This window comes from Thermobia domestica, chromosome 6 (assembly GCF_964235325.1).
Source record: "Thermobia domestica chromosome 6, izTheDome1.hap1.1, whole genome shotgun sequence".
Classification (NCBI taxonomy): Eukaryota; Metazoa; Arthropoda; class Insecta; order Zygentoma; family Lepismatidae; genus Thermobia; species Thermobia domestica.
This window is the reverse complement of record NC_137459.1, coordinates 28,733,597-28,757,472: the sequence shown is the minus strand read 5'-3', so window position 1 is coordinate 28,757,472 and position 23,876 is coordinate 28,733,597. Positions and strand designations below refer to the sequence as shown.

Sequence of the window (23,876 nt, the reverse complement as noted above, 5' to 3'; positions counted from 1 at the left end):
CCTTCCGGAATGGAATGGCAGTTGTCATCGCATCGCTAACATGTATGTTAATAGAGAAGCTATGAGTAGGCATCTGAACAGCAAAATATTGTGAACTTTCACTGTGCGATGACAAAAGCTCTATCCTTGAGATATTAACATTAAGAAATACCAAGCGTCATAGATCAAGATTTGCACTATTCTAAATAGTGAGGTCATAGGTTCGAATCTTGCGGCTGTCTATTCCGACGACCAAATAGAAGCATATTCTGGGGTGGTTCGTGTAAAATCTATGCGCTGATATGCAAAAGCTATCGACTTTCTCCCGAAATGCTTTCCCAGTATTTTTTGGGGGGGAGGGGAGAGGGGGAATTAACTTTAAAACTGTATCCGAAACTTTAAGGAATAAGTCATGTTTTATTGATAAGAAACTGTAAAGTAAATTTCTCATATATGTCTAATCAGTAAATGCCGAAAATTGACTGAAATGTAACTAAAATATATATATTAATAGCGGTGTCTGTGAACAAAAAACTTCAGATCCAAATTGAAAGTGACTATGTTTGTGACTCTTAACCTCTTGAACCACCCGACCAATCTCGATTAAATTTTTGACGTAGATGCAGTAGACGACGTAGACATAGACGTAGTTCTGCCGTGGGAGTATTTTTAGCTATTCTCTTTGACGGTAGAACTTAGGTGAGGGGGAGGAGCGGGAATTATAAAAATAAATAAATAAAACTTAGTAACTCGTGAAGCAAACGACCAATTTCGATCAAATCTTCAACATAGATGACGTTCGTGTCTGGGACGGATTTTACCGTACTTTGACGGAACAACGTAGGGGGTGGGGAGGAGGGGGAGATAAACAAAAATCAATAAATATAAAAATAAAAGTGAGTTAATAAATATAAAGTTAGTCAATAAATATAAAAATCCTGTTCGTGAGTTAATAACTCTTGAACCACCCGATCGATTTCAATCAAATTCCAGCCCCAACATAGATGAAGTTCAAACCTGGAAAGTTTTTTATTATTTCATTTTGATGGTAGAACTTATGGGAGGGTGGGTGGAGGAGAGTAGATATATGAAAATTAATAAAACTTAGTAATTCTTGAAACACCCGTCCGATCTCGATCAAACTCTCAACATAGTTAAGGTTCGGACCTGGGATGTTTTCATCATTTTACTTTGACGGCACGATGTAGGGGAGGGAAAGCGGGGACTTATATGTAAAAAAAATAAATAAATAAATAAAAATGAGTTCATGTGAATTCATCACGCTTAAACCATCGAACCGATGTTAATCAAATTATTAACATAGATGAGGTTCGGACCTGGGGTAGTTTTTATCATATCCCTTTGACGGTAGAACCTGGGTAGGAGGAGGGAAAGGGAGAGATATATAAAAATAAATAAAACTTAATAACTTTTGAACCACCTGACCGATCTCGATCAAAGTTTCAGCATACTTGACATTCGGGCCTCGGATAATTTTTGTCATGCCGTGCCCCGCAGCATGGGGAGGGGAGAGTTATATATATATATATATATACAGTATATATATAAAAATTACCGAAAATGACCAATACCAAAGAGCGCTTTAGTAATAGTAAAAACGGAACGTATTACTATTTTTCCTTAATTTAACCCAGCGAAATCGGGGTGCGTCTTAGATTCGAGGACGTCTTAAATTCGAATAATTATCGTGAAATTCTTAATTAAAGATCTTAACGTGTTATTAAAATACTTTGTCAGCCATAAATATTTTTAATTTTGTATCATATTCAATCATTCAGACAAGGACTTGCGGGTTTGCTAGTAATATTTATTTTGTCAGTAAACCAGATTTTTTACTTCTCTGCCATCCCTGTTCCCAGATGAAATGGAAGTATTTATTTGTTTTTGAAAAGTGAGCCAGTCAGTCTCTTGTGAATTTCCTTGACGCCTCAGAAGCTGTTGCATGACCTGACCTTGCAACTGGACTTCTTAACTAAAATCAATAATTCCACAATTTGCATGTTGTATACAATTATTCTGGGAAAAGCTTTGAAGGAAGTCGTTACTGCATAAAAGCGTGCACACTGCTACGTGACAAAGAAAATTCCCCACTTTTTGATATGGTATACTTGTTTTAAAGTTTATTGCAATACCAGTTTTTAATGTCGTATGTTCATTTCTTCTTAACTTTCGATTGCATAGCATTTACATAACAATACTAATACTACAATAACGTCATAAGTATTATCATCCCTGGCAGGTCACTAGCCTCTATGCGCTGTGCTCTTCAACTAATATTATTTTGATGTAAATTGTACTATCTTTAATATCGTCTATCAATTGCATTCAACTCCCTTTTTTTCTGTTAACCCCTTCCATACCTTTGAAACAGTTGTTATGCGCCACAGCGCATTCCAGTATGCATGTTTCTGTTTTTACTTACATGGTTTAGAAGTAAATGCAGAGAAAACTAAATAATGGAATTTCATCGGGATCGTAATATTGCAAATTGGATGCGTTAAAATATCAAATAATAGTTTCTACAAAGTGGATACTTTCAAATATCTAGTACCAAAATTAAGAGACCAAAATCATATTCACGAAAAAATTAAATGTCGACTAAAAGCAGGGAGTTCGTGTTATTATTCAGTTCAAAATCTTTTGTCGTCGCGAATTTGTCGAAAAATTTAAAGTTTAAAATATATAAAACAATAATCATGCCTGTTGTATTGTATGGTTACGAAACATGGTCGCTTACTCTGAGGCAAGAACATAGACTGAAAGTATTTGTCAGAACAAGATCCTAAGATCCTGAATATTCGGATCCAAGAGGAACGGGAATGAGGAATGGCGGAAACTTCATAACGAGGAACTACATAATTTGTACGGTTTACCAAACATTGCCAGAGTCATCAAATCTAGGAGGTTCAAGTGAACATGTTATGTTGCCAGAATGGAAGAAAATAGGAACGCATTCAAAGTTTTAACTAAAAGTCCAATCGGAAAATGACCATTAGGAAGATTTAGGCGCAGGTGGGAGGACAATATTAACATAGATAACACAGAAATAGGATTACAAATTGGAGACTGGATCCAGTTCGCTAAGGACAAAAGTCAATGGAGAGCTTTTGTGAACACTGCATTGAATCTCCAGGTTCCATATGCCATAGACCTAGACTTCCATTTTAATCCAATTAGGGGGCGCGGTGGCTCAGTGGTAGAGCGTTCACCTCTGGTGCTTGGGGTCCCGGGTTCGATCCCAGCCCCCGCCAAGTGAACTTTGTGGTGGACAAGCACCGCGTGCGTGGGTTTTCTCGGGGTTCTCCCGTTTCCTCCCACTTTCTTCATTCCACCATTTCATTCATTACTCATAATCACCGTCTCCTTTAGCCTAACCGGCATAACCGTGGGACGTAAAACTCAAAGATTTCATTTCATTTCATTTAATCCAATTATAAGTTTCTATTTCTTATTAACTGTCAGACTGTTTATAGACCTATGTTATTTTATGCGAGTACGTGAAAAAGTTGTATGACTAAAACGTTACTTGTGTGGTATAAAGTTGCAAAAGAAGAAGAGGAAGAAAATTTCAAATAGAACAAGAATTATTCCTAAATAATTCAAAATGTATTAACGAATTCAGTGGGAATTCAGCGTTTTAGTTAATGAATCCTAGCATTACGAAACCAAATTATTAATTACGTATGGGAGAAACAAATTTGGACATTGTCTGAAAGTAATATTTGGCATAAGCAGATAATTACTAAGGATTTTTAGTTCGCAAACTTTCTTCAAGGTGATACTAGAATATATTTATGATGTTTCATGGAGAAATTAAGTCTCTGAAAACGTTTCTGTAAGTGTTGTGGTTTGGAAAGCTTTTGACTTCCCCCAAATCACCTGCCACTAGCATCTTTCAACATGAAAAAGAAAGTGCATCGTCTCCAAGTCTAAATTTCAATGCACATTTTTGTTTCAGTACCTGGTCAATTATGGTAGTCACATTGGAGTTGTTTTGCGTGCCAGTAGGAACAGTAACGGATTATGGCATATATATCTAACCTTTTTAAATAGCTATGCATTACAGACTTGTTTCAAAAAAAAAAAAATGTTTGAAATTCAACGGTTTTACATGCACTTTCTGTCCTATTTCATCTTACATACTAGTAGGAGGAGTAACATATTAATAAATATGTATCTGATCTCTGTATATAACTATGCATCACAAGATTGTTAAAACCCGGAACAAATGGTGTTTCTGTAATTGAAACTTACAAATATTTGCTATAATTATGGGTACTCAACTGCTTTTACACTTCGTCGTGATGTCAGCAAACCTAAAATAAGTAAGATGTGTATTATTAATATGAGATTACTATTCTGCGATCAGTTAAAAGTGGATGAATTGGACTATTGATAAGTAATATGATTGAATATGCTTAAATGAAAAATATCATTACGGTGGCTCAGCGGTAGAGCGTTTACCTCTTGTGCATAGGGTCCTTGGTTCGATCCCAATTCGCGTCAAGTGAGTTTTGTCGTGGACAAACACCGTGTGTGGGGGTTTTCTCGTTTTTTTTAATTTCCTTCTACTTTCTTCATTCCACCATTTCATTCATTTCTCATCATCACCGTCTCTTTTATCCTAGCCGGCATAAGCATGGGACGTAAAACGTAAAGATTTCGTTTCCTTGTTTTTGCTTTGTCGATTTTCCATCATTATTCAGCTTTCTGTTTATCTTTCTTTCCGTCCTTTGATTTTGTTGTTTCCGTATTTCCGTTCTCTCTTGCCTTCAGCATTGCTTCTGTAATCGTTGGCTGCATAGCATTGCTAATTCCAAAATCCTATGGTTTTATTTGTAGTTGCATGTACAGAAAGCTTGACCTGCTGCCACTACCCCCTTTTTTTTTCATTGATTCCTTATATTTGTTCCAAATTTAAATATTTCATTTGTGTTGTTGAACAAATATATACTTTTGATTTATTATTATTATTATTATTATTATTTTCGAAATCTTTTCCGTTTCATGACTTTTCTCCATCAATTGAAGATTTTCAGGTATATTACCTTCTCTGAATATTACCTGCTTGTTCAACTGAATGTTCTCTGTTGATAGTAAGTCCTGGCTTCAAAATTTGTCAGTGTTTACTTACCATACTACCTTCATATGCTTTTCTACAACTGCATTATAATCTTCCAATACTTTTTTTTCTTTTTTCCTTCTTTTTTTCTTTTTTTTTTTTTTTAATAAACGGTTTCTTATACGTTTTATCTAGTTCTTATTCACGTAGTCTGTGGCCAAAATATAAACCTATACCAGCACAAGTTCTTCGCTTTTCTTGTTTCTGTAAGATTGGGTGTCATAACCCTTTCACCTACTAATTTTTACTTTCAGTACACTTCTCGCCATGCCACCCCGACACACTGTCCGATCTATTTATTTTATTGCCCACATAGAACATTCTCTAATTTCTGCTTCGTAGTTTCCCCACTATCTTCCCGTGTGCCTTTAGATATTCCTATTATTATTATATTCCTTCAGCTTCATTAATTTTTTTTTTTTCAGAGTTTCTAATTTCTGTTTCAGTAACATGATGCGTACATTCTATGTTCCTGTTCGTAACCGTTTACGCTTATTTGATCCATTATTCATAGTTTTCCGGTTGTACATTCGTCCAGTAATTGTTTCCAAGGCACTTTTTCGCTGATTCAAATTGGTGGGAAGGCAGAGATATTTTAACTTCGGAATACTTTTCTATATATAGAGAGAGATGAAAATAATCATACCCATACGAATGATTAAATTGTCGTTGACAAATAATTCTATTGCTCACAAGAATGATCTTATTACTGCATAGAATCGAATCTAGAAATTTTAGAGAACTGCTAGCAGTTGTTTAGAGGTTTAATTTATTGTATTATAAGTCCTACAACGTCACAAAGAAAAACCAAGACAAACTTTTTTTAACGTAGTTTTAGAGAAAATACTTGGTGCAAAAGAGAGGAAACGAACGTCTGAGTGAGACATGTTATACAATGCGAGACTTTACAATAACTACCAGACCACCGAATATCAGATCGAGGCTTCTAAGATGAAAAATACGCGTCACTCCATGACGTATATAAGGGTCTGGTGGGCAAACATTTGAAAAAAAGAGATTTTGATAGAGGAAGATGAGGATAGGAGAAAGGTGGCAATAATTCTAACTGGATTGACGTTGATGGCAAACTTTAGTTTTAGCTACGATGATCGTTTCTGCGTCTTAATGAGCATTATTCTTATAGAGTTGGTGAAGTAGAAAATAAATGACAGTTCATTGTGAAACTTGGCCCATATATATTTATTTGAGAATGGGAGTCAGTAAAAGGTTTCAAGAGGTTTCTGAGTGTAAAGTTCCTTTTACATGATGGTCATTAGGAAAAGATCAACAAACAACTGGAAATTTTAAAGTTCAGAAGAAAAATGATGGTTTGTTTGACATGAAGTTAAATTCCACATAGTAAATAGAAAATGTTTCGTAAATGATGCTTACTCGCCTTGGTTTAATTAACTGTTTTGCTGCGTCTGGATCTCTTTGTTTATTTACACAATTATTCAAGTAACGTAGATACAAAGTGACAGATACAAACTATACTGCATTAGGGATCAGATTTCTGAGCTTACGGCATCCGTGGCCATTTTAGCCCGTCACGTATGAGGAAAGACGTCCATCGGCGATCACACTATCCGGGAATTGGGGAAGACAGCTGTCTGGGATTATTATATTAGGTACCGTCCAGGCATTTGTCTGGTGTGAATGAGGAAAACTCAGGCAAAACCACTTAGGATGGCTTGCCTAAAGAAGCTTTTACCGAGTGTCTCCAACTGGGATGTAATAACGGATTATTCGCTCAAAAGGCAAGAGGGTTAGCGACTACGCTAGGCGGGACCACTAAATATACTACGTGTTAGAACTCATGCAAAAATGGGGAGAAAGCAGTCAACATGAGGATCCCGGACTTAAGTTAAGCAGTTAAGACCTCGGAAAGGTTGGGTTATTCCAGACATTTAACGAAGTTGTTGCAGGTTTCAATGCCAATTTAATGAAAAAAAAAAAAAATGACATAATACTCGTAGAATTCAGCAATACAGAAATCTTAGCTAGGAGCCGTTCTTTAAGTGGTTGCCCGGAGTGTAGGCTTGCCTTTTTTTTTTTTTTTTTTTTCTCAAACATCAAGAATATAGAAGACGGAGCCTATTGCTTGAACTGTGATTCCAACCGCTGCTCGGTTTCTGAGAGAAGCACTCCTGCCGCAGATTGAATTTAGGATCACACTTATAGCAAGCATGCACGTTAGCTAATTATCACGGAAAAGCGCTGGATATATTAAGTGCAAAGGTACGGAGTTCTTTTTTGTATTATTTCTATTTACTTTCTGGGTATTAGTTTGTACTTCTGTTGAATCGACGACACACACAATAATTCCATGACTATACTTTTTTTTAAAAAAAAAAACTTATTAAAAATCTGTCTTGTGGAAGCATACTTTAAAAAAAGAAATCTGTAATACGTATAAGATAGCTTTTTCGATTTGTTAATAATCTTGATTCTCATATAGATATTTTTTTTTCCTTTTGCAGCAAGATATCAACAAACGATTATCGCTACCTGCAGACCTTCATCTTCCCGAATCCTTCATAGCGAAACAAAACGTAAGTCCGACAATAGATGGGCCCCTGACGAGAGCCACACGAAGACAGTCACTTTCTGAAATAGGATTTGGTAGAATGGAGACCTATACGAAATTAGATAAACTGGGTCAGGTAAGCTACGTATGAATAACATGATTTTAATGACAAGTTTTAACAGGGTGTCTATCGGTCACGAAAGCCACGAAATCAGAATATGGTCATAAAAATGAAGAAATTTAGCTTTTCGATCACGATTTTTTTTTTTTTTTTAATCTATACAAATATAAGTAGAGACTGGAAAATTTTGTTTTATAAAACGACAAAATTCACCGCCAAAAGTGTCTGTGGTTGGCTTGAGACGCTTCCAAATCACAAGCAAAGCACGCTCCTATCGCATGCATGAAAATTCGAGCTAATTAGCACCCAAATTCGCTCTTGACACGAAAGACAAAACAAAATCAAGATGGAAGCAAGCAGAATACCTTAAGGAGTTGAAGAAGAAAAAGAGATTGTTACAACAGACCGAAGAGAAGTTGAAATACTTCAGAAGGAGATATTTAAAAAGCTTAAGAAAGAGTAAAACAATATTAGCCAACTTAAAAGAGAGAGAGAATCCATTGATACAACTGTTTACAATCAGTGTGACATTTTTAAAGGATTCCTAAGGATGTCAATATATATACATCGTGTGTACTTAGATATATAATTTTAGTGGATTTATGAATGTTTGCTGTTGGTTAGTTACCGAACAAAACAGACTATATGCAGTGAATATACTGAAAGTGATGTGAGAAGACATCCAAGTTTTTATCGCTCCGGGGAAGGGCCTTTGAAAGTAGAAAGAAGATAAAGGTAAGTGTTAAAGAATATAGGTACTGTTATAGGTTTTGAATGTTACGAAATTTTATGGTTTAGTAAAGAAAATGTCACGAAAAAGTCATGAAATTTCAATTTGGAATTTTAGTAGACACCCTGTATAATTACATCTAGAAATTTATGAAATTATTATTTAAGTTTTTCTTTTTTCATAATAAAGTAGGAAAATATTTACTGCTAATAATTGCGATTCTTCTTCACTAGTAGTTCATCTGCCAAATAAATGTGTGGTAAGAGTACTAAATGATTTAGATAGCTTAGCTGAGGTTCGTTTAATAGAAGTAAACTTGAAGCAAGTGTATTTTAAGTTTTTATTTATTTATTTATTTATTTATTTATTTATTTATTTATTTTATTTGTTTAGTTTCCACTGCATACCACAGTTGATTGACTGTTCTTGTGAATGCTTCATTTCATTGTAAAATTTAATATATATATATGAAGAAAATGACTTTAAAGAAGTCTTGAAGTAACAGGTTCGAAAGTAAATAAGATCTGATCAAGTACTAATTTTTTTATGTGTTCACTTTCGACAGTTTACCATTGCCTTCACTACGTTATGAAGGTACATTCAGCGACAAAAGTTCTTTCCGTTTGATAAAATTTATTTTAGAAATAATGATGCAACGTACACACTTTCACCAAGGCTAGAACGTACAGGAAATTCCTTTTTTTTAATTTACTGAAAACTACTCAAATTGTCCTTCCATTGTAAAGGTATTTACAAAACTAATTTCATCAAACGGAAAGAACTTTTGTCGCTGACTGTACATTTTAAGCACATGATGTAAATATCTTCGTAACAATATAACATAGAAGATTCATTCTTAGAATGCTTAGAAAGTACCTCTATAACATGTAGTTCGTGCTTCGGTCAGAATTTATTTATTAGAGGCTATAGACAGATCCAAGGTTACTCTGAACAGTGGACATAATACTATGAAAAAGCTTAGTTTATCATCATCACTGTTACTGTTATTATGGTTCCAAAGTTAGATGCATTTGATTGAAGGAAATTTTAATTTCTCAAGGGTTTTATGACTTTCATCAACAATATTTTGAAGCTTTTTTTTTTTTTTTTTTTTTTTTTTTACACGGTTTTTATTTATTAATTATTATGTTTTCTTATCTTGTCCTCGTGTAGCCTCGTGCTAATTTTTCCAATTGTTCATTCACCAGAATCAAATAATTGCATTTTGTTCGTTGTGTTAGAGGTACCTTTTATTCATAAACTCGATTTAGTACACGATTACAGCCACTTCTCAAAGTAAATGATGCAATTGAATATATGAAGGCTGAGTGAGAATAGATGTGTATCGTAAGAGGATAAATACAGAAGTACAGGGTGTACATGAACTCTCGGAACTCACGTAGAAAACTTTATTTTCAACAACCTATGAAATATTATCATCATCAGGAATATGAAATATTGTAGAAAATACATTTTATATATATATATATATATATATGTGTGTGTGTGTTTGTGTTTGTGTTTGTTTATGTATACACAGCTTTTTGTTTCTAAAAATAAAAGTGCCGGTACGCTGGACTTCAGGTTCATAATGGTTAAAAAGTTGCATACCTTTTAGGTATGATTATTATTATTATTAACTATAATAATAATAATCATGTTCAGTAATATATCACTGCACTCTTGTAAGTAAGAATTCTTACGTACGTATATATAAAGATGCTTTAAAAACGTGTGATTCTTATATCTTAATTTTATAATAAAATAAACGTAATGATAACCAATATTTCTTAATGATTTTTTGAGACGGGCAAACGTGAACTACTATTGTTTGTTTTCAAAAGGCATCACGAGTTCCCCAATACTGAATTTCAATAACATTAGTGCATCTTTCACATGATGTTCTTCAGAATACTAATCATGCTACTAAAATATCCCAGAAACCTCTACCAAATTAATGGATAAACTTTGCGGAAAAAAATCTAGGGAGTGTTTTCATTTAATCCTCTTTCTAATAGTAAATAAAAGCAATTAATTAAATACATTAAAATAAGAACTGAGCAAAAGTTCCTCTGCAAAGAAAGTACAGACATGGAGTCTCAACATAATTTTTGTACTGGCTTTCAGTTTAGTCGAACTTCAGCGACAGACAAATTTGTTGGGATTATTTCATTGTAGGAGGTCAGTCTTTTTTCTTTCTGGTTGGTTCAGAACCTTTATGGTTTATATTACCATGCGAAAAAGGAATGAAAAATAAAGGAGACACGAGGACGTGCCAGCGAGCAAGAGACAGATGGGCCTAAATATTCCTTGTCCCTGTATACAATTAACTGATTTCAAGAAGGAAGAAAGATTTGCAACTTTCTCACTGGAGAGAAGAAATGGAAAAGGAAAACAATAAAAACTCTGATTTTCATTAAAACTATATATTTACTATTTGTTATTTTCGGAGTTTCCCGTCAACCACTTTTTAAGCCAGAAGAGGAAATATTTCACTCCCATTAAAAAGGTGTTGGTACGTCGTACCGTTGCGTAATGCCAGAAATAAAAGTATATATATATATATATATATATATATATATATATATAAACATGGCAACTTGGCTACAAATACTGTATATGAGAACCGTGGTTCACGCGACAAACATGTCCACTGTGGTTCTTGCTTGCTCAGTTCTCCTTCTAGGTACCACAACACTATGTGGAAGAGGAGCAACATACACAAAATTCTTCATATATCCCCATTAAAATATCGCAGGGGGTGATGTCAGGGGACGTAGGGGCCAATTCATCACACAATGGTCACCACATTCCTTCCACGAATAATCCGGCAGTTGGGAAGTAGTGCATTTTGAAGTGCCCAAAGAGCACCAAGTGTCAACAAATTTTGGATACCAGTTGAGAGCCGCCTTTTCGGTAGGGGGGTTCTTTTCCATACTTAGTCCGAGATTTTCGTTGGATATCTATAGAACTTTGATTTCTCAAATTGTAGCATGGCGTGTGAGATTTGGGTTTGATTCCCGGCGGAAGCTCATATAATTCAGATCCCACGTTAAGCTGTAGGTCCGCCTCATATAGCGTCGCTCCTGAAACGGACGCCGCTAAGATGCTAAACTCAAATCCAAACCAATCAAATTGTAGCACACAAAAGACCTTCTCTGGCTTAGAAGGCGCCATAGTGAATCTGGTGGCACGCTTCATTGGCAGATAATTTATCTGCTGAAAACATCTGTAATAATAATAATTTACTTCATTGCTGGATAGTGCTAACATTTTGTCTACAAACATTAGACAAAATATTAGCGTGTTAAATGGTTGTGGTGTTTATGTACATCCTGTATACGTCTGATGTTGATACTGCAATAGGTCGCATGTTGAGTTTTCAGGAGGGAAAAAAAAAATGCTGTAACCACATCTAAGGTATGTTGACATTGGCTGTGTTGCAAGTGTGGCACTATCTCTCTTGCTATTTTGGTGCTTTGTCTTTGAGTAAGCTTCTGCCGGCCATTTCTTTCACCAAATGATGAAAAACCCTTCATGACTGTTTTTGACACACGACATATTGCAGTATCAACGAGAATATATGTGACTTGTTTATGATTATTTAACATACACATGATTGCAGTGTCTTAATCGTCAGTTAGAAATGAAATCTTGAAGTTTGCGTCCCACGTTTATGCCGGCTAGGTTGAAGGAGATGGTGACGATGAGAAATGAATGAAATGGTGGAAGTCATGAAGAAAGTGGGAGGAAATGGGAGAATCCCGAGAAAACTCACGCACACGGTGTTTGTCCACCACAAAGTTCACTTCGCGCGAGCTGGGATTGAACCAAGGGCCCCATACACCATAGGTGAACGCTCTTCCACAGCCACCGCGGCCCCTCTAATAGTAAGTTAATTGTATGTAGTAGTTATACTGCTGTATTTTTTTTCCTCTCGTAAGTACAAGTTCAGTAGATTGTTGAATTCTACCTATCTAAGGACTTCACTAGATGCTCTTTAAGAAATTTTCTTCTTCTTGCAAACTTAAAGTTTTTCCCTTGATAGTAATGAACTTTTTTTTTCCAGGGCACGTATGCGACTGTATTTAAAGGAAAGTCACGACTAACGGATAATTTAGTAGCTTTAAAAGAAATTAGGTTGGAACATGAAGAAGGTGCACCATGCACTGCCATTAGGGAAGTCTCGCTACTTAAGGAGCTAAGGCACGCTAATATAGGTAAGTGAGGATGGATAAATACAGTGAAATTATGAACAATTAGATAACCTTTTGCGTAGACTATTTTCCTTTTAACGTTGTTTGTTTTAATTACGCGAAATGTTTGATAAACTTAACTAATCTATTCACTGAAATATAGAAATTAATGCAAAAATTTAAACATTTCCTCTAACGTCATCTTTAGTTAGAAGATAACATGCAGCAAGACATTACCAATTCTTCTCTTTTAAGTTTGTTCTCCTGTCAGTAACAATCATATTATACTTGGAAAAGAATCTCTCGGCATCAACACTCGAGACTGGCAACCATATTGAAGGTAACGAGCTGGCAGCAAATGACCTGTGGTTAAATTTTAAACTGTTTAACAATGATACAATGTCAACTTCCTTATCCTCACTGTCGAGAATTTCAATAATCTCACTTTTAAATTCATGGTAAGCAACCAACACATCATGAACAATTCCACCACCAACTACAGTCAAGGATTTAAACAACAGTTCGGTTTTGTTGATGTCATCTTTTTTGAAGTGAAACAGTTTCTGGATCAAATAACTTGCAGATCTTTTTCGTAAATGCATCGTTTCTGAAGTTAAATAATATTGGAAATGCGCTTTTTAGTTATTATTAGCAGTAATTAACAAGAATTTCAAATTTTCGTCTTCATTCGCATTTATCACAAGTAATGCCGAATTTCGAAAAAAATTCGCGATAATAGAAACGCAATTTCTGGCTCTTTGAGGTTTCCTAAAACATATGCACTTCTTTTTTTTTAACGTTTCGCACATATCGCATTAACGAAAAAATTTCGTCTCTACCTATATGTTAATGAAGTTAATGAAGACGAGAAATAAAAGATAATGATAGTAAAACAACTGATGACATTAAAGTGTAAGATAATGTGAAAACTCCTTCAAACTAACATTGCTATTGGTCCATCACAGCCAGAGCAGAGTTTTTAAAATATAAAGTGAGTATTTTACAATGGATTACTATACTTGTAGGATATTTGTTCCTATATTTGACAGACGAATTTATTATTTGACTTTGTCGCTACAAGAAATAATGTAAAAGTATGTGATCAATCATTTATTTCATCTGTTCATCCTTATTCAGTGTATGGTTAGTTGGTAGTCTAACTATTGAAGAGAAGTAATAGCACAGAAACGGCATAAGAAGTACTGTGATTGCTGGAATATCCTGCATCCTTATCTTCAGTATGTAGAAAATATAGGAGAGAGTTAAGTCAATGTGTTGTTGATAAGGACAGTTCTGAGTATGTACTTTACTCTTCAGGAAATATTCTCTCATATTGCGTCACGTGTCAGTAATTGCTAAAAATCCAAAGTTCAAATATGGAATTATAGAGACGAATTAAAGCCAATACTGGCAACTATTCAACTAAATAAAAGTTTTTAAGTACATAAGGTAGTTGTGATTGTATTTATTACGTGACCTTGACTTTAGATTACTAATATGTTCAGCAAAGTGCGACGGTCATTTTTGATAACGATAGTTTCAATATAAACCTGATAGATCACGTGCATGTATCAGCTCTTGTATCAAAAATAGAATATTATGGATCACTAACCGATGATCCTGATCTCATAAATAACCCATCGGTAGTCAGTGAACTTGTTTTGCTTATCAATTCTGAACGTTTTTTTTTTCTTGTTTCATTCTAACAGATTGCATCCGTGTATTGTAGTATACATGTAAAACAATTCACTTTCTTGAATTTCAACTGGATTTGATTCAGAATATACAGGACAATACTAATGTATTTATTCATTTCTTTTATTACTCTATTATATGGCGTGCTTCAAAAAGATTCATCCGATTTCAAGTAGTCGTAACGATGCAGCTTTTTGTTCGTTTTGAACCAACAATAAACTGTCGGAGAGAAGGTATTTTCTAGTTTCACGCGGTTGCCAGTAAGTTTCAGTAGCGCGCTTCCTTCACCGGTCACTTCATTGTTTGGCAGACTGTTAATTGCATAGCAAAAGTCACTTTGCGCTCTATTCTCTCTAATATGTGAGTCTGCAACAACTGTTGAGCGTGAATTTTGTGGATAACACCCTGATATTACAGTTCTTACCGCTCAAGGCATAAGACGATGGTGCAAACAATTCTAAGGCACTAGTCGTTTGTGTAAAGAGAAATCCAGTAGTCAGTTTCTGCGTGTCAGATCACATTCAGAAATGACCGCAAAAGTTCGGGGTGAATTTGACTACCGTATGGACATACGTTATGCATTCCATGGGGGTCATATTGAGTACCAATGATTTCATAAGCTGAAAAACTTTGATTATGTTTATAATATAAAATTAATCTATAGTATATCCTATACTATAAATACTATTTACTTTTTTTTTTTTGTAAACCCCTGTATTTGAGGAACTTTTGTTTAAAGCAATGATGGCCATTTATGGTGCACTGCGGGTCAGGATAAAATAAGAACCATATTGTAAGTCATACATTTTCTGAATTTTTGCTCTGTTCTGCGTTTCTTCTTTCATGTGTCTATACCAGTTAGACCATGAGGCAGGGTTTGGTTGGTTTTCAGGGTTGGCAAAAACCGTGGTTTTTATTGAAAAAAACAAAAGAAACCTTTTTGGTTTAAATAATTTGCTCTATGTACTTATACCACAAATGGACATAAACAAGTTTTTTTCGCCTTGGTGGTGTTATGCTAGAAGGGGTCACATAAGCCCAAAGTGGAATCCAAACCGCTTCTCGGCTTACATCCGAGAGAAATTGTCCTCTGTTTGAACTCAGAACCGGGACTAATTGACCACAAATGCGATACGTCTGCCGACTCACTCACGAAGGACTCCTGATAAAAAATACGTTGTACTAATCTTTACATACTTGTTAATATAATTGTCAAGAGTCATTTCAGAAGGAAAAAAGATAATCAGTTGCACAAGTGAAACCCTTCTACAGAATAACATGTGGACAATTTGAAATTACTGCAGAGTACAGAAGAACTAATTTAGTCCAAGTTAGTTCACTACGACTTTTATTAGTCCAAGTTAAAGAAATACGACGACTTAATTTGCACATCAGTAAGAAAAGTGAATAATGGTACGAATTATTTCAATCCAGTTTGGCTCTGACCCATTTATACATAAATAGTTACAAAAGAAACTTCTGATTTCAATAAATGCCTCTCGTGGGGTTTGTATACCCCCTCCTCAAAGTACGGCATTTCAATGTATTTTATCAATATTAAACATTATTAAAACGAAACAATATTTAGAATTTCTTTGATTACAGTTGCATAACAATAATAACAAACTATAAAAAAATCACAAAAGAAACATTCATAAACTTATATATTTTAAAAAAGTTGCTTTTGTATTATAATCTCTTTGAGTAATGAATGGGGAATTTAGATTTGAGTAAAATACGAATAATATACGGGAGTGAAATGTGATAACCCACAAATGTGTGTTCATCAAGATTTTACGAACATTTTTCGTTTTTTGGTTTAAATCAGTTTTTTTAACCTTGGTCAAAACCAGCTGTAAGTGGAGAAAAAAGTTTAAACCCAAAAAAAAAAAAAAAAAAAAAAAAAAAAGTAAATTGTTTTAACTTCATGGTGACGTTCCACATATCAAACCATCTGCATTAATTTTATCTCATTTTCACCTCCTAATCAAGGCGTCCCATGTTCAATTCTCGGTCGAACCCTTCGCGTTAAGTAGCAGTTCGAATGTCACTTTAAGCGAAAATCATCTTCTTGATATCCTCGGTATTACATAAGGATGTTAAGCCTAAACATAACGAATCGAAACCAAATTGTTATTTCTGCTTGCCTGAATGCCTGTTGTTTTATAAAGAAGCCAAGTTTGCTTTAATATATTGATAGAAATAGGCAAAATTTATCGACTGCCTACTTAGCTTCCAACATTAACTTGGATTGGGCTGTCGGTTTTAATTTTATTGCATGATATCTACATACTAAATTTGTAATACCTCAGTTTTGGCGTTCTGATTATGATAAGTTGACCTTAAAATTTTATATGCAAAAGCAATAACGGGATTTTCCCAATTTCTAAGGCTGAATTTCCCGATTTATATATAATTCTGTATAATAGTTTCACTTGTACAACTGTTTACCTTTCTTTCTTTCTGAGATGACTCTTGACAATTATATTAACAAGTATGTAAAGATCAGTACAACGTATTTTTATCAGGAGTCCTTCGTGAGGGAGTCGGCAATCGCATTTGTGACCAATTAGTCCCGTTTTCGTGTCCAAATGGACAATTTCTCTTGGATGTAAGTCGAGAAGCGGTTTGGATTCCGCTTTAAACTTATGTGACCCCTTCCAGCATAACCTTGTTGTTGCCTAATAACATCAAGGCGAAAGAAACTTATTTCCGCCCATATGTAATACAAATACATAAAACAAATTATATAAACCCCCCATAAAACCTGGTTTAAAAAACGGTTTTATTTTATTTATTTATTTAATTATTATTATTATTATTATTATTATTATTATTACAGAAAAGAACCTGTTTTTTTCCAACCCTGTTTAAAGGTAACTCTATGAAATCTTCAATTTTCTAGACATTGCCTCAGTACTAACGGCCCTACCTTATAGAATGGCCTTGGGAGCCGGAGGGTTAAGAATTTTTTTTTATTAAAAGTCCAACCTCGATTCAACTATATTATGATGGCTAGATACACTCTTTGTGGTATGCATGGACTTGGAGAAAGCAAATCAGAAGCGTTTCAGTTTTATTCGTAGACCGGATGAAATATCCGTAGATCGTCATTTGGCCATCACTGGTTTTAAAATGATTGCAGCGTTAGAAGGGTTTTCATTCAAACAGTAGGGTTAAAGTTGCATTACTATAAAGCGTACGCGTAACAAAATCATAGAACTTCAAAAGAAATGATTTTAAGAAAACATAATATAAAACAACTGATTGATAATGTTGTAACCAAAAAAGCCGTACAGTTCGGCGCAAGAATCTTCTTTTCACAAGTCATATTTTAACAAAGCATATTAATTTCCTGAAAAAAATTATGCACCAGCAATGTAATACCTACAACTGCGAGCCAAAATTTCATATACTACCTACTATTTCTGTCATCAGTAACTTCGAAATGCGTAAGCTATTTAGTCACTTATTCCTATGTTGTAGAGCTAGCATGGCTTTCTTTATTCCTAAAATGGATTCAGAATGAGCTATTCTCTTGTGAGGGGCTAGTTTCTGTTGCCTATTGTACAAGTATTTCATATGTAACCTGTATTTCATATGTATATACTGTCAGTGTATAAAGTAAATTGCTTCCTTTTGTCGTTGACTACACATTTATGAAATGCAATTGTAATATCTTTATTTCTAAATGTTATCTATTTAAATTTCAGTTACGCTCCATGATATTGTTCACACAGAGAAATCTCTCACTTTAGTGTTTGAGTACTTGGAAAAAGACTTGAAACAATACATGGACGATTGTGGCAACATCCTTAACATGTATAATGTAAAGGTAAGAACTTCAAATTGTAGTCTTGTGTACATTTGATGAATTTGTCTTTTTGGTTAGTCAAAAATATCTTAATAACTATAGTAAAAGTAATAATTATTTCTCACAAACTTGTTTCCTTGTTTTCGACGTAGTTATTGGCTGGAATACATATATTGGAATACGTCATCAAGAATAGTGGTAACCTTTTTTCGTATCACTTCATTGTATTTATATGTGTGCTTAGTCCGAAAACAGAATCTAGTTGTATACTTAGTGTAGCTAATGAAGGCTATAACAGGCAGAGAGAAAGGTCTTTTTCATATGAGGACATGGAAAAGTAGACATTAAGGACTGAGGGAATAGATCAGAATTAGGAATAAGATACCAGGTAGAGTCAGTGACAATAGTTCTTTCCGTTTCATAAATTTAGTTTCGTAAATAACTTCAGAATGGAAGGACAATTTGAGTACAGTTTTCAGTAAATTAAAAAGAATAGAATTTTCTGTAGGTTCAAGCCATACAACCGGTATTCCCAAAATGAATTTTACCAAACGGAAAAAAACTTTTGTCGCTGACTGTACAATTTAATACTAACTGTGGCTTCATTACGTAACTAATCAATCATTTGCACACGTTAATTAATATTCATCTAATATAACGGTACTTTGATTTCCTATATTGTCAGGAAACCGAGTTCTTAGTCGAGGATCTAGATCGTGTGAAGCTAAACTGAAATACTATGCTTTCTTTCTTTTCTTTCTTTTTTTTTAATAACTTTTTCCATACAATTTTTACTTGAACTGTTAAAGGCGTTAATGAAGTTATTAATTTTACTTGAACTGTATATATAGCTTAAAAGGGCATTAATAAAGTTATTAATAAATAGCTTTTAATTGGTAAATTCTTTGCAACGCCCATGTGGGGTAATTAAATAGTTGCAAAATGGACTATTGTATTATGAAGAACTTGAAAGATACAGCAGTTTTTAGTCACTTTCGACTCTTACACTGGATCTAGCAGAAAATAAGTAAACAAGTACTTGGGAGAATTTTCTTAAAGAATGTCGGCTTTGAGTTGAAATAGTACAGATAAAAGATGAATAAGTATGATAGATATTGCGTTTAGAAAACATTAAATCGCGGAACGGTGACTGCGTAATAAATTGGTAGTAAAAATGTAGAAAATGTTGAACACGTGTGATTTCAGTTTTTACATGACTTAAAAATATTTGTAATACTTAATTTAATAAATCTTCTGTACTATACCACTCTGACGTAAGTAAATAGACAACCGCAAGGCAACATGATTTCGTGGAAACACCGAACGAATGTAGACGTCCGATGTGTACGACAGCTGGTGGTGAGCATGCAGTACAGCATGTGGCACAATAGTGCCCGGATGTAGCTGTGAGGAGCTGACAGAATTTACGTGAGGTCGCATATTTCGACATGACTTACGTGTACCATTAGCAACTGTTATAGACCCAAGATTGGGTCGATCGGGATCAACGCTATGCCTGACACATGCGATCTACCCTTTCAGATCTTCCAGTGTCATCATAACCGAGGTAAACACATTAGCAGGAATCGTTCAGTGACTTTTCAATATTGCAAGAATGTTGCAACACTGAGGCACAATTGGGTCACCACTATGTACAAGTCACAGAACTTTTGTAACCGTATTGCATTCTCCGATGAACGAAAGGTTACCAATTTTTGTTGTAAATATAAATAATTTTGAATGGTGTACATGTTTTTACAAATCTTGACCATGTAAATATTAACTGCATAACTCGCGAACTTCGGACCGGAAATATAAAAATTCAATGGCATTATGAAATTTCATATTAGTGGTCTCTTAAATATAGCAACAGAAGGATCTATACTAAATTATATTAGAGTACTCAAAATGACGCATTATGTATTATACTATGGTAATTATGGTTGTAAATTTGATTTTTTAAACCTTGTAATTTAAGGAGAATGACAGTTGTCTTAACAGAATTTAATCTCCACATTAATTATCTTTCGTTTCTGCTCTTAATTTTCAGTTGTTTTTGTTTCAACTACTACGCGGTCTTGCATATTGCCATAAACGAAGGATTTTACATAGGGATTTAAAACCACAGAATTTACTAATAAATGAAAAGGGTGAACTGAAGGTATGTATAACACATTTTGTCAAATGTGTGATGTAACTAAAATGTAATACTATGTAATATTTTTCCTTATTATAGTTTTTCCTTTAGTATTTTTCTGTCTCATTGTGTTTCTTGTTAGTTTGAAGGTAAAAGTTTGTACCTATTTGTGGACAACGGCATGTAAATGTTTCCAGCTACGATCTGGAGCTTGTTACAGATACTCACAAAATGTATGAGCTCAACACACTATGTGCTTTTCCAAAGTTTTATTTCACATTAAAAGCCATTTCATGGCTCTTCTTCAGAGAGATGAAGGCGAACTTTAAAAAAAGTTAGAAGTTTTTAGCAGGAATAAAACAGATGAAGCACATTACGACACCTATTGACTTTGCGTAGAAACATATTTATAAAGCGTTTTAGTGACTGACATAAATCTTGCAAGAGCTGTTTCTTTGTACTTTGTTTCAATTGCACCAACATGCGTTTTACTTTTGCTACTCTTCAACCAACTTGTAGGTATTCACCAAGTTTTTCAATTGTTCTGGGAACTTTCGGGTGAACTTTTGTGCCACTCTCTTCGGGTCCAGGAGAAGTAAGAACACAAGAGATGCAGTTTGATTATTAAGAGGCCTCATCCCGGCGAAATTAAAATACCGCTAATTTTACAGTAATCATGTGATATCTTCAAATAGATAAAAGGATAATTGAAATATGGAACAAGAGCGCCCTAGACAATATTATTTCGCGTAAGGTGCCGTTATCACAAGTCACCTAGTGACTTTCCGTTTTCAGCCGTTTAGAAACGCGAAATTAAATGCCGATTTTCAAAATGGCTCGAAATCGAAAGCAGATAAGTGAATCGTGATAACGGTATCTCATGTAAAATGATATTGTCTAGGGCGCTCTTGTTGCACATTTCGATTATCTTTTATTTATTTGAAGATATCACATAATTACTGTAAAATTAGCGGTATTTTAATTTCGCCGGGATGAAGACTCTTAAGGACAATCAGTGAAAGATTTATACAAAAAGGAAGAGAGTTGTATGCTGTATTTATTAACCTAGAAAATACTTATAACTTCGTGAATTAAGAATTGTTGTCGGGAGTTCTAAAGAAGGTTGGGTTGGAATGGAAAGATCGAAAATTCTTAAGAAACTTACCTATGAACCAACAAGTAACTGTTAGAATAGGAGAGAAAATGACAGAGGAGAGCGCAATTATGGAAGGGGAGTTCGAGAGGGATGCTGTCTGTCGCCTACATTATTTAATATCTATCTAGAAGAGATGGTGAAAAAGAGCCTACCTAGTGAAGACGGCATTTTGGTCTATACGGTCGGCAAATGATATGGCGCATGTTGCGGAATCTGAAAAGAAAATCGGTAAGGTGTTAGAAACTTTGAGGAAGGGCTGTGTAAAATATGAGGTAGAAATTAATGTTAGAAAGACGAAATCATGGGGATTGGAACGAAGCGGTCGGGGTCAAATATAGAAATAGGAGGGAAGAAACTAGAACAGGTAACTAGCTTTCGATGCCTGGGCAGTATTATCAGTGATGATGAGTGCAAATGTGAAATAAAAGCAGAGAAAGGAATGACGAAAGAAGCCTTAAAGAGGTTGAAAAACCTATTTTGTGAAACCTTGAATAAAGAGTTGGAAAAAAACTCATAAAATCCTTCGTGTGGGGTATTGTACTGTATAGAGCAGAAATATGGACATTACGAAAAAGTGATGAAAAATGACTGGAAGCTTTCGAAACTGGGTGTGCAGAAAAAAAGAAGGGACTTAGCTGGGTCAAACCGGAAACAAATAAGAGGGTGTTAGAAATGGTGAGGAAGAAGAGAACAATTTTAGATATTATTGAAAGGGGGAAGAGAAACTGCTTGGGACATTGACTAAGAAACTGTATCACAAATGATGTGCTAGAGGGTATGTTGGCATGAAAGAGAGGAAGAAGGCGAAGGAGGCTACTGTTAATGAACGATATCAAAACGTAAAGATGAAGAGCTGGTGACCGTGGTGCATGGATGCTTCTCTGTTGCCGCAAGTGACCTGCCACTAATGACAGAATACTTCTTCTTATTCTTATTCTTCTTCTTCTTCTTCTTCTTCTTCTTATTATTATTATTATTATTATTAAACATTGGTGTAAACTGCGCGAACACTTTTTATGGAATTTAAATATCCCTTTTCAGCGTGGAAGCTATGCTAGATATAGTATGGAAGTTTAGCTTGTAACTAACTGATTCATACTAGCTTTGCTATATTCAATAACTTACACTAAAATACAAATGCTGAGCAAAGTAACGTTTTATTATAAAATAATAAATGTGACAGTTTCGGATATCTAACATATCCGTCTTCAGACACTATCGAAAATCTGATAGTGTCTGAAGAAGGATATGTTAGATATCCGAAACTGTCACATATATTATTTTATAATAAAACGTTGCTTTCTTCAGCATTTGTATTTTAATGTAAGTTTAGCTTGTAGTTGCAACCGGGTATCAATCTCGGGTCTCCAATACCAAAGTCAAAAACACCAACCATTTTACTTTGGAGGCAAATCACAGTCTCGATAGAAAATAGCAAAGTGGAAAGTTACATTTCCTAAGATCTCGAACATATATACAAGACTAACATAACTTCGGAAGGTTTTTAAAATTATTTTATTTTTATTATTTATTTGTTTATTTCCCGATGTTTCTGTTGTACTGAAGACCAAAGCTCTTTGATCTTTGGAACGGCGTCAAGTTTTATCACAATTTATATATAGGAGTGTAAACTCACACTGTACATTTTGCGTCTTGCTTCTTATTAACCTTTGACTAACGATACTCAGCACAGTATCATTCCTTCCACTATAGCTTTGTGATTGTACTGTTAGCACTTTTTCAATGGTGAGCCCAAACAATTTTAGATACCTGCTTTATGAAAAGTTAGGATATGATGAGATAGACCAGACTTGCTAGAAAATGCATAGTTTTTTTTTTCAGTTATTTATTATTGTTTGAATTTTACTTCTGTTTTCACCGTTGATAAAATACAAAAAGAGATTTGTAGTTAAATGTTAAACAGAACCGTACATGCTCCCATCGGGGATCGAATGCAGAACTTTGCGCACGTCTGTCATGATAGGGTCTTAGAAAGAAGTGTAGATGCTTAGTTGTTCAGGGAACACAAGAAGTGTGTATTTTGGATTTATTTTAAATTTTCTCTAATGTACGACAAAGGTCATGAACGTTTTATAATCCAACATGATTGTACTATGCATTTCCAGTAAGCATTTTCATCGTTTTAACATGCTTTACAAGGTTTTTTGTCATTCTCCTGATCGTTCTCTTCTTTCATTTTACAGCTTGCCGACTTTGGTCTTGCCCGAGCTAAGTCTGTACCGACGAAAACTTATTCGAATGAAGTGGTTACCCTGTGGTATAGACCTCCTGATGTCCTTCTGGGATCTACTGAATATTCCACACCGATCGATATGTGGTACGTTTGTAGTTCATTTATTTAAAGGGTTTCTATGTAA

At 34.6% G+C, this 23,876-nt stretch overlaps 1 protein-coding gene across 5 annotated transcripts in view; it reads left to right on the top strand.

Moving 5' to 3' along the window:
* The window catches only part of LOC145687908 (cyclin-dependent kinase 17-like), a 262,257-nt gene that overhangs the window by 229,411 nt on the left and 8,970 nt on the right, over nt 1-23,876 (top strand). For all 5 annotated transcript variants that reach the window (XM_081761457.1, XM_081761456.1, XM_081761458.1 and 2 more), the window contains 5 exons: nt 7,603-7,785; nt 12,570-12,720; nt 18,105-18,226; nt 20,256-20,366; nt 23,703-23,836. In XM_081761457.1, coding sequence (XP_081617583.1) covers nt 7,603-7,785; nt 12,570-12,720; nt 18,105-18,226; nt 20,256-20,366; nt 23,703-23,836 — 701 coding nt within the window. The remainder of the gene's footprint in view (nt 1-7,602; nt 7,786-12,569; nt 12,721-18,104; nt 18,227-20,255; nt 20,367-23,702; nt 23,837-23,876) is intronic.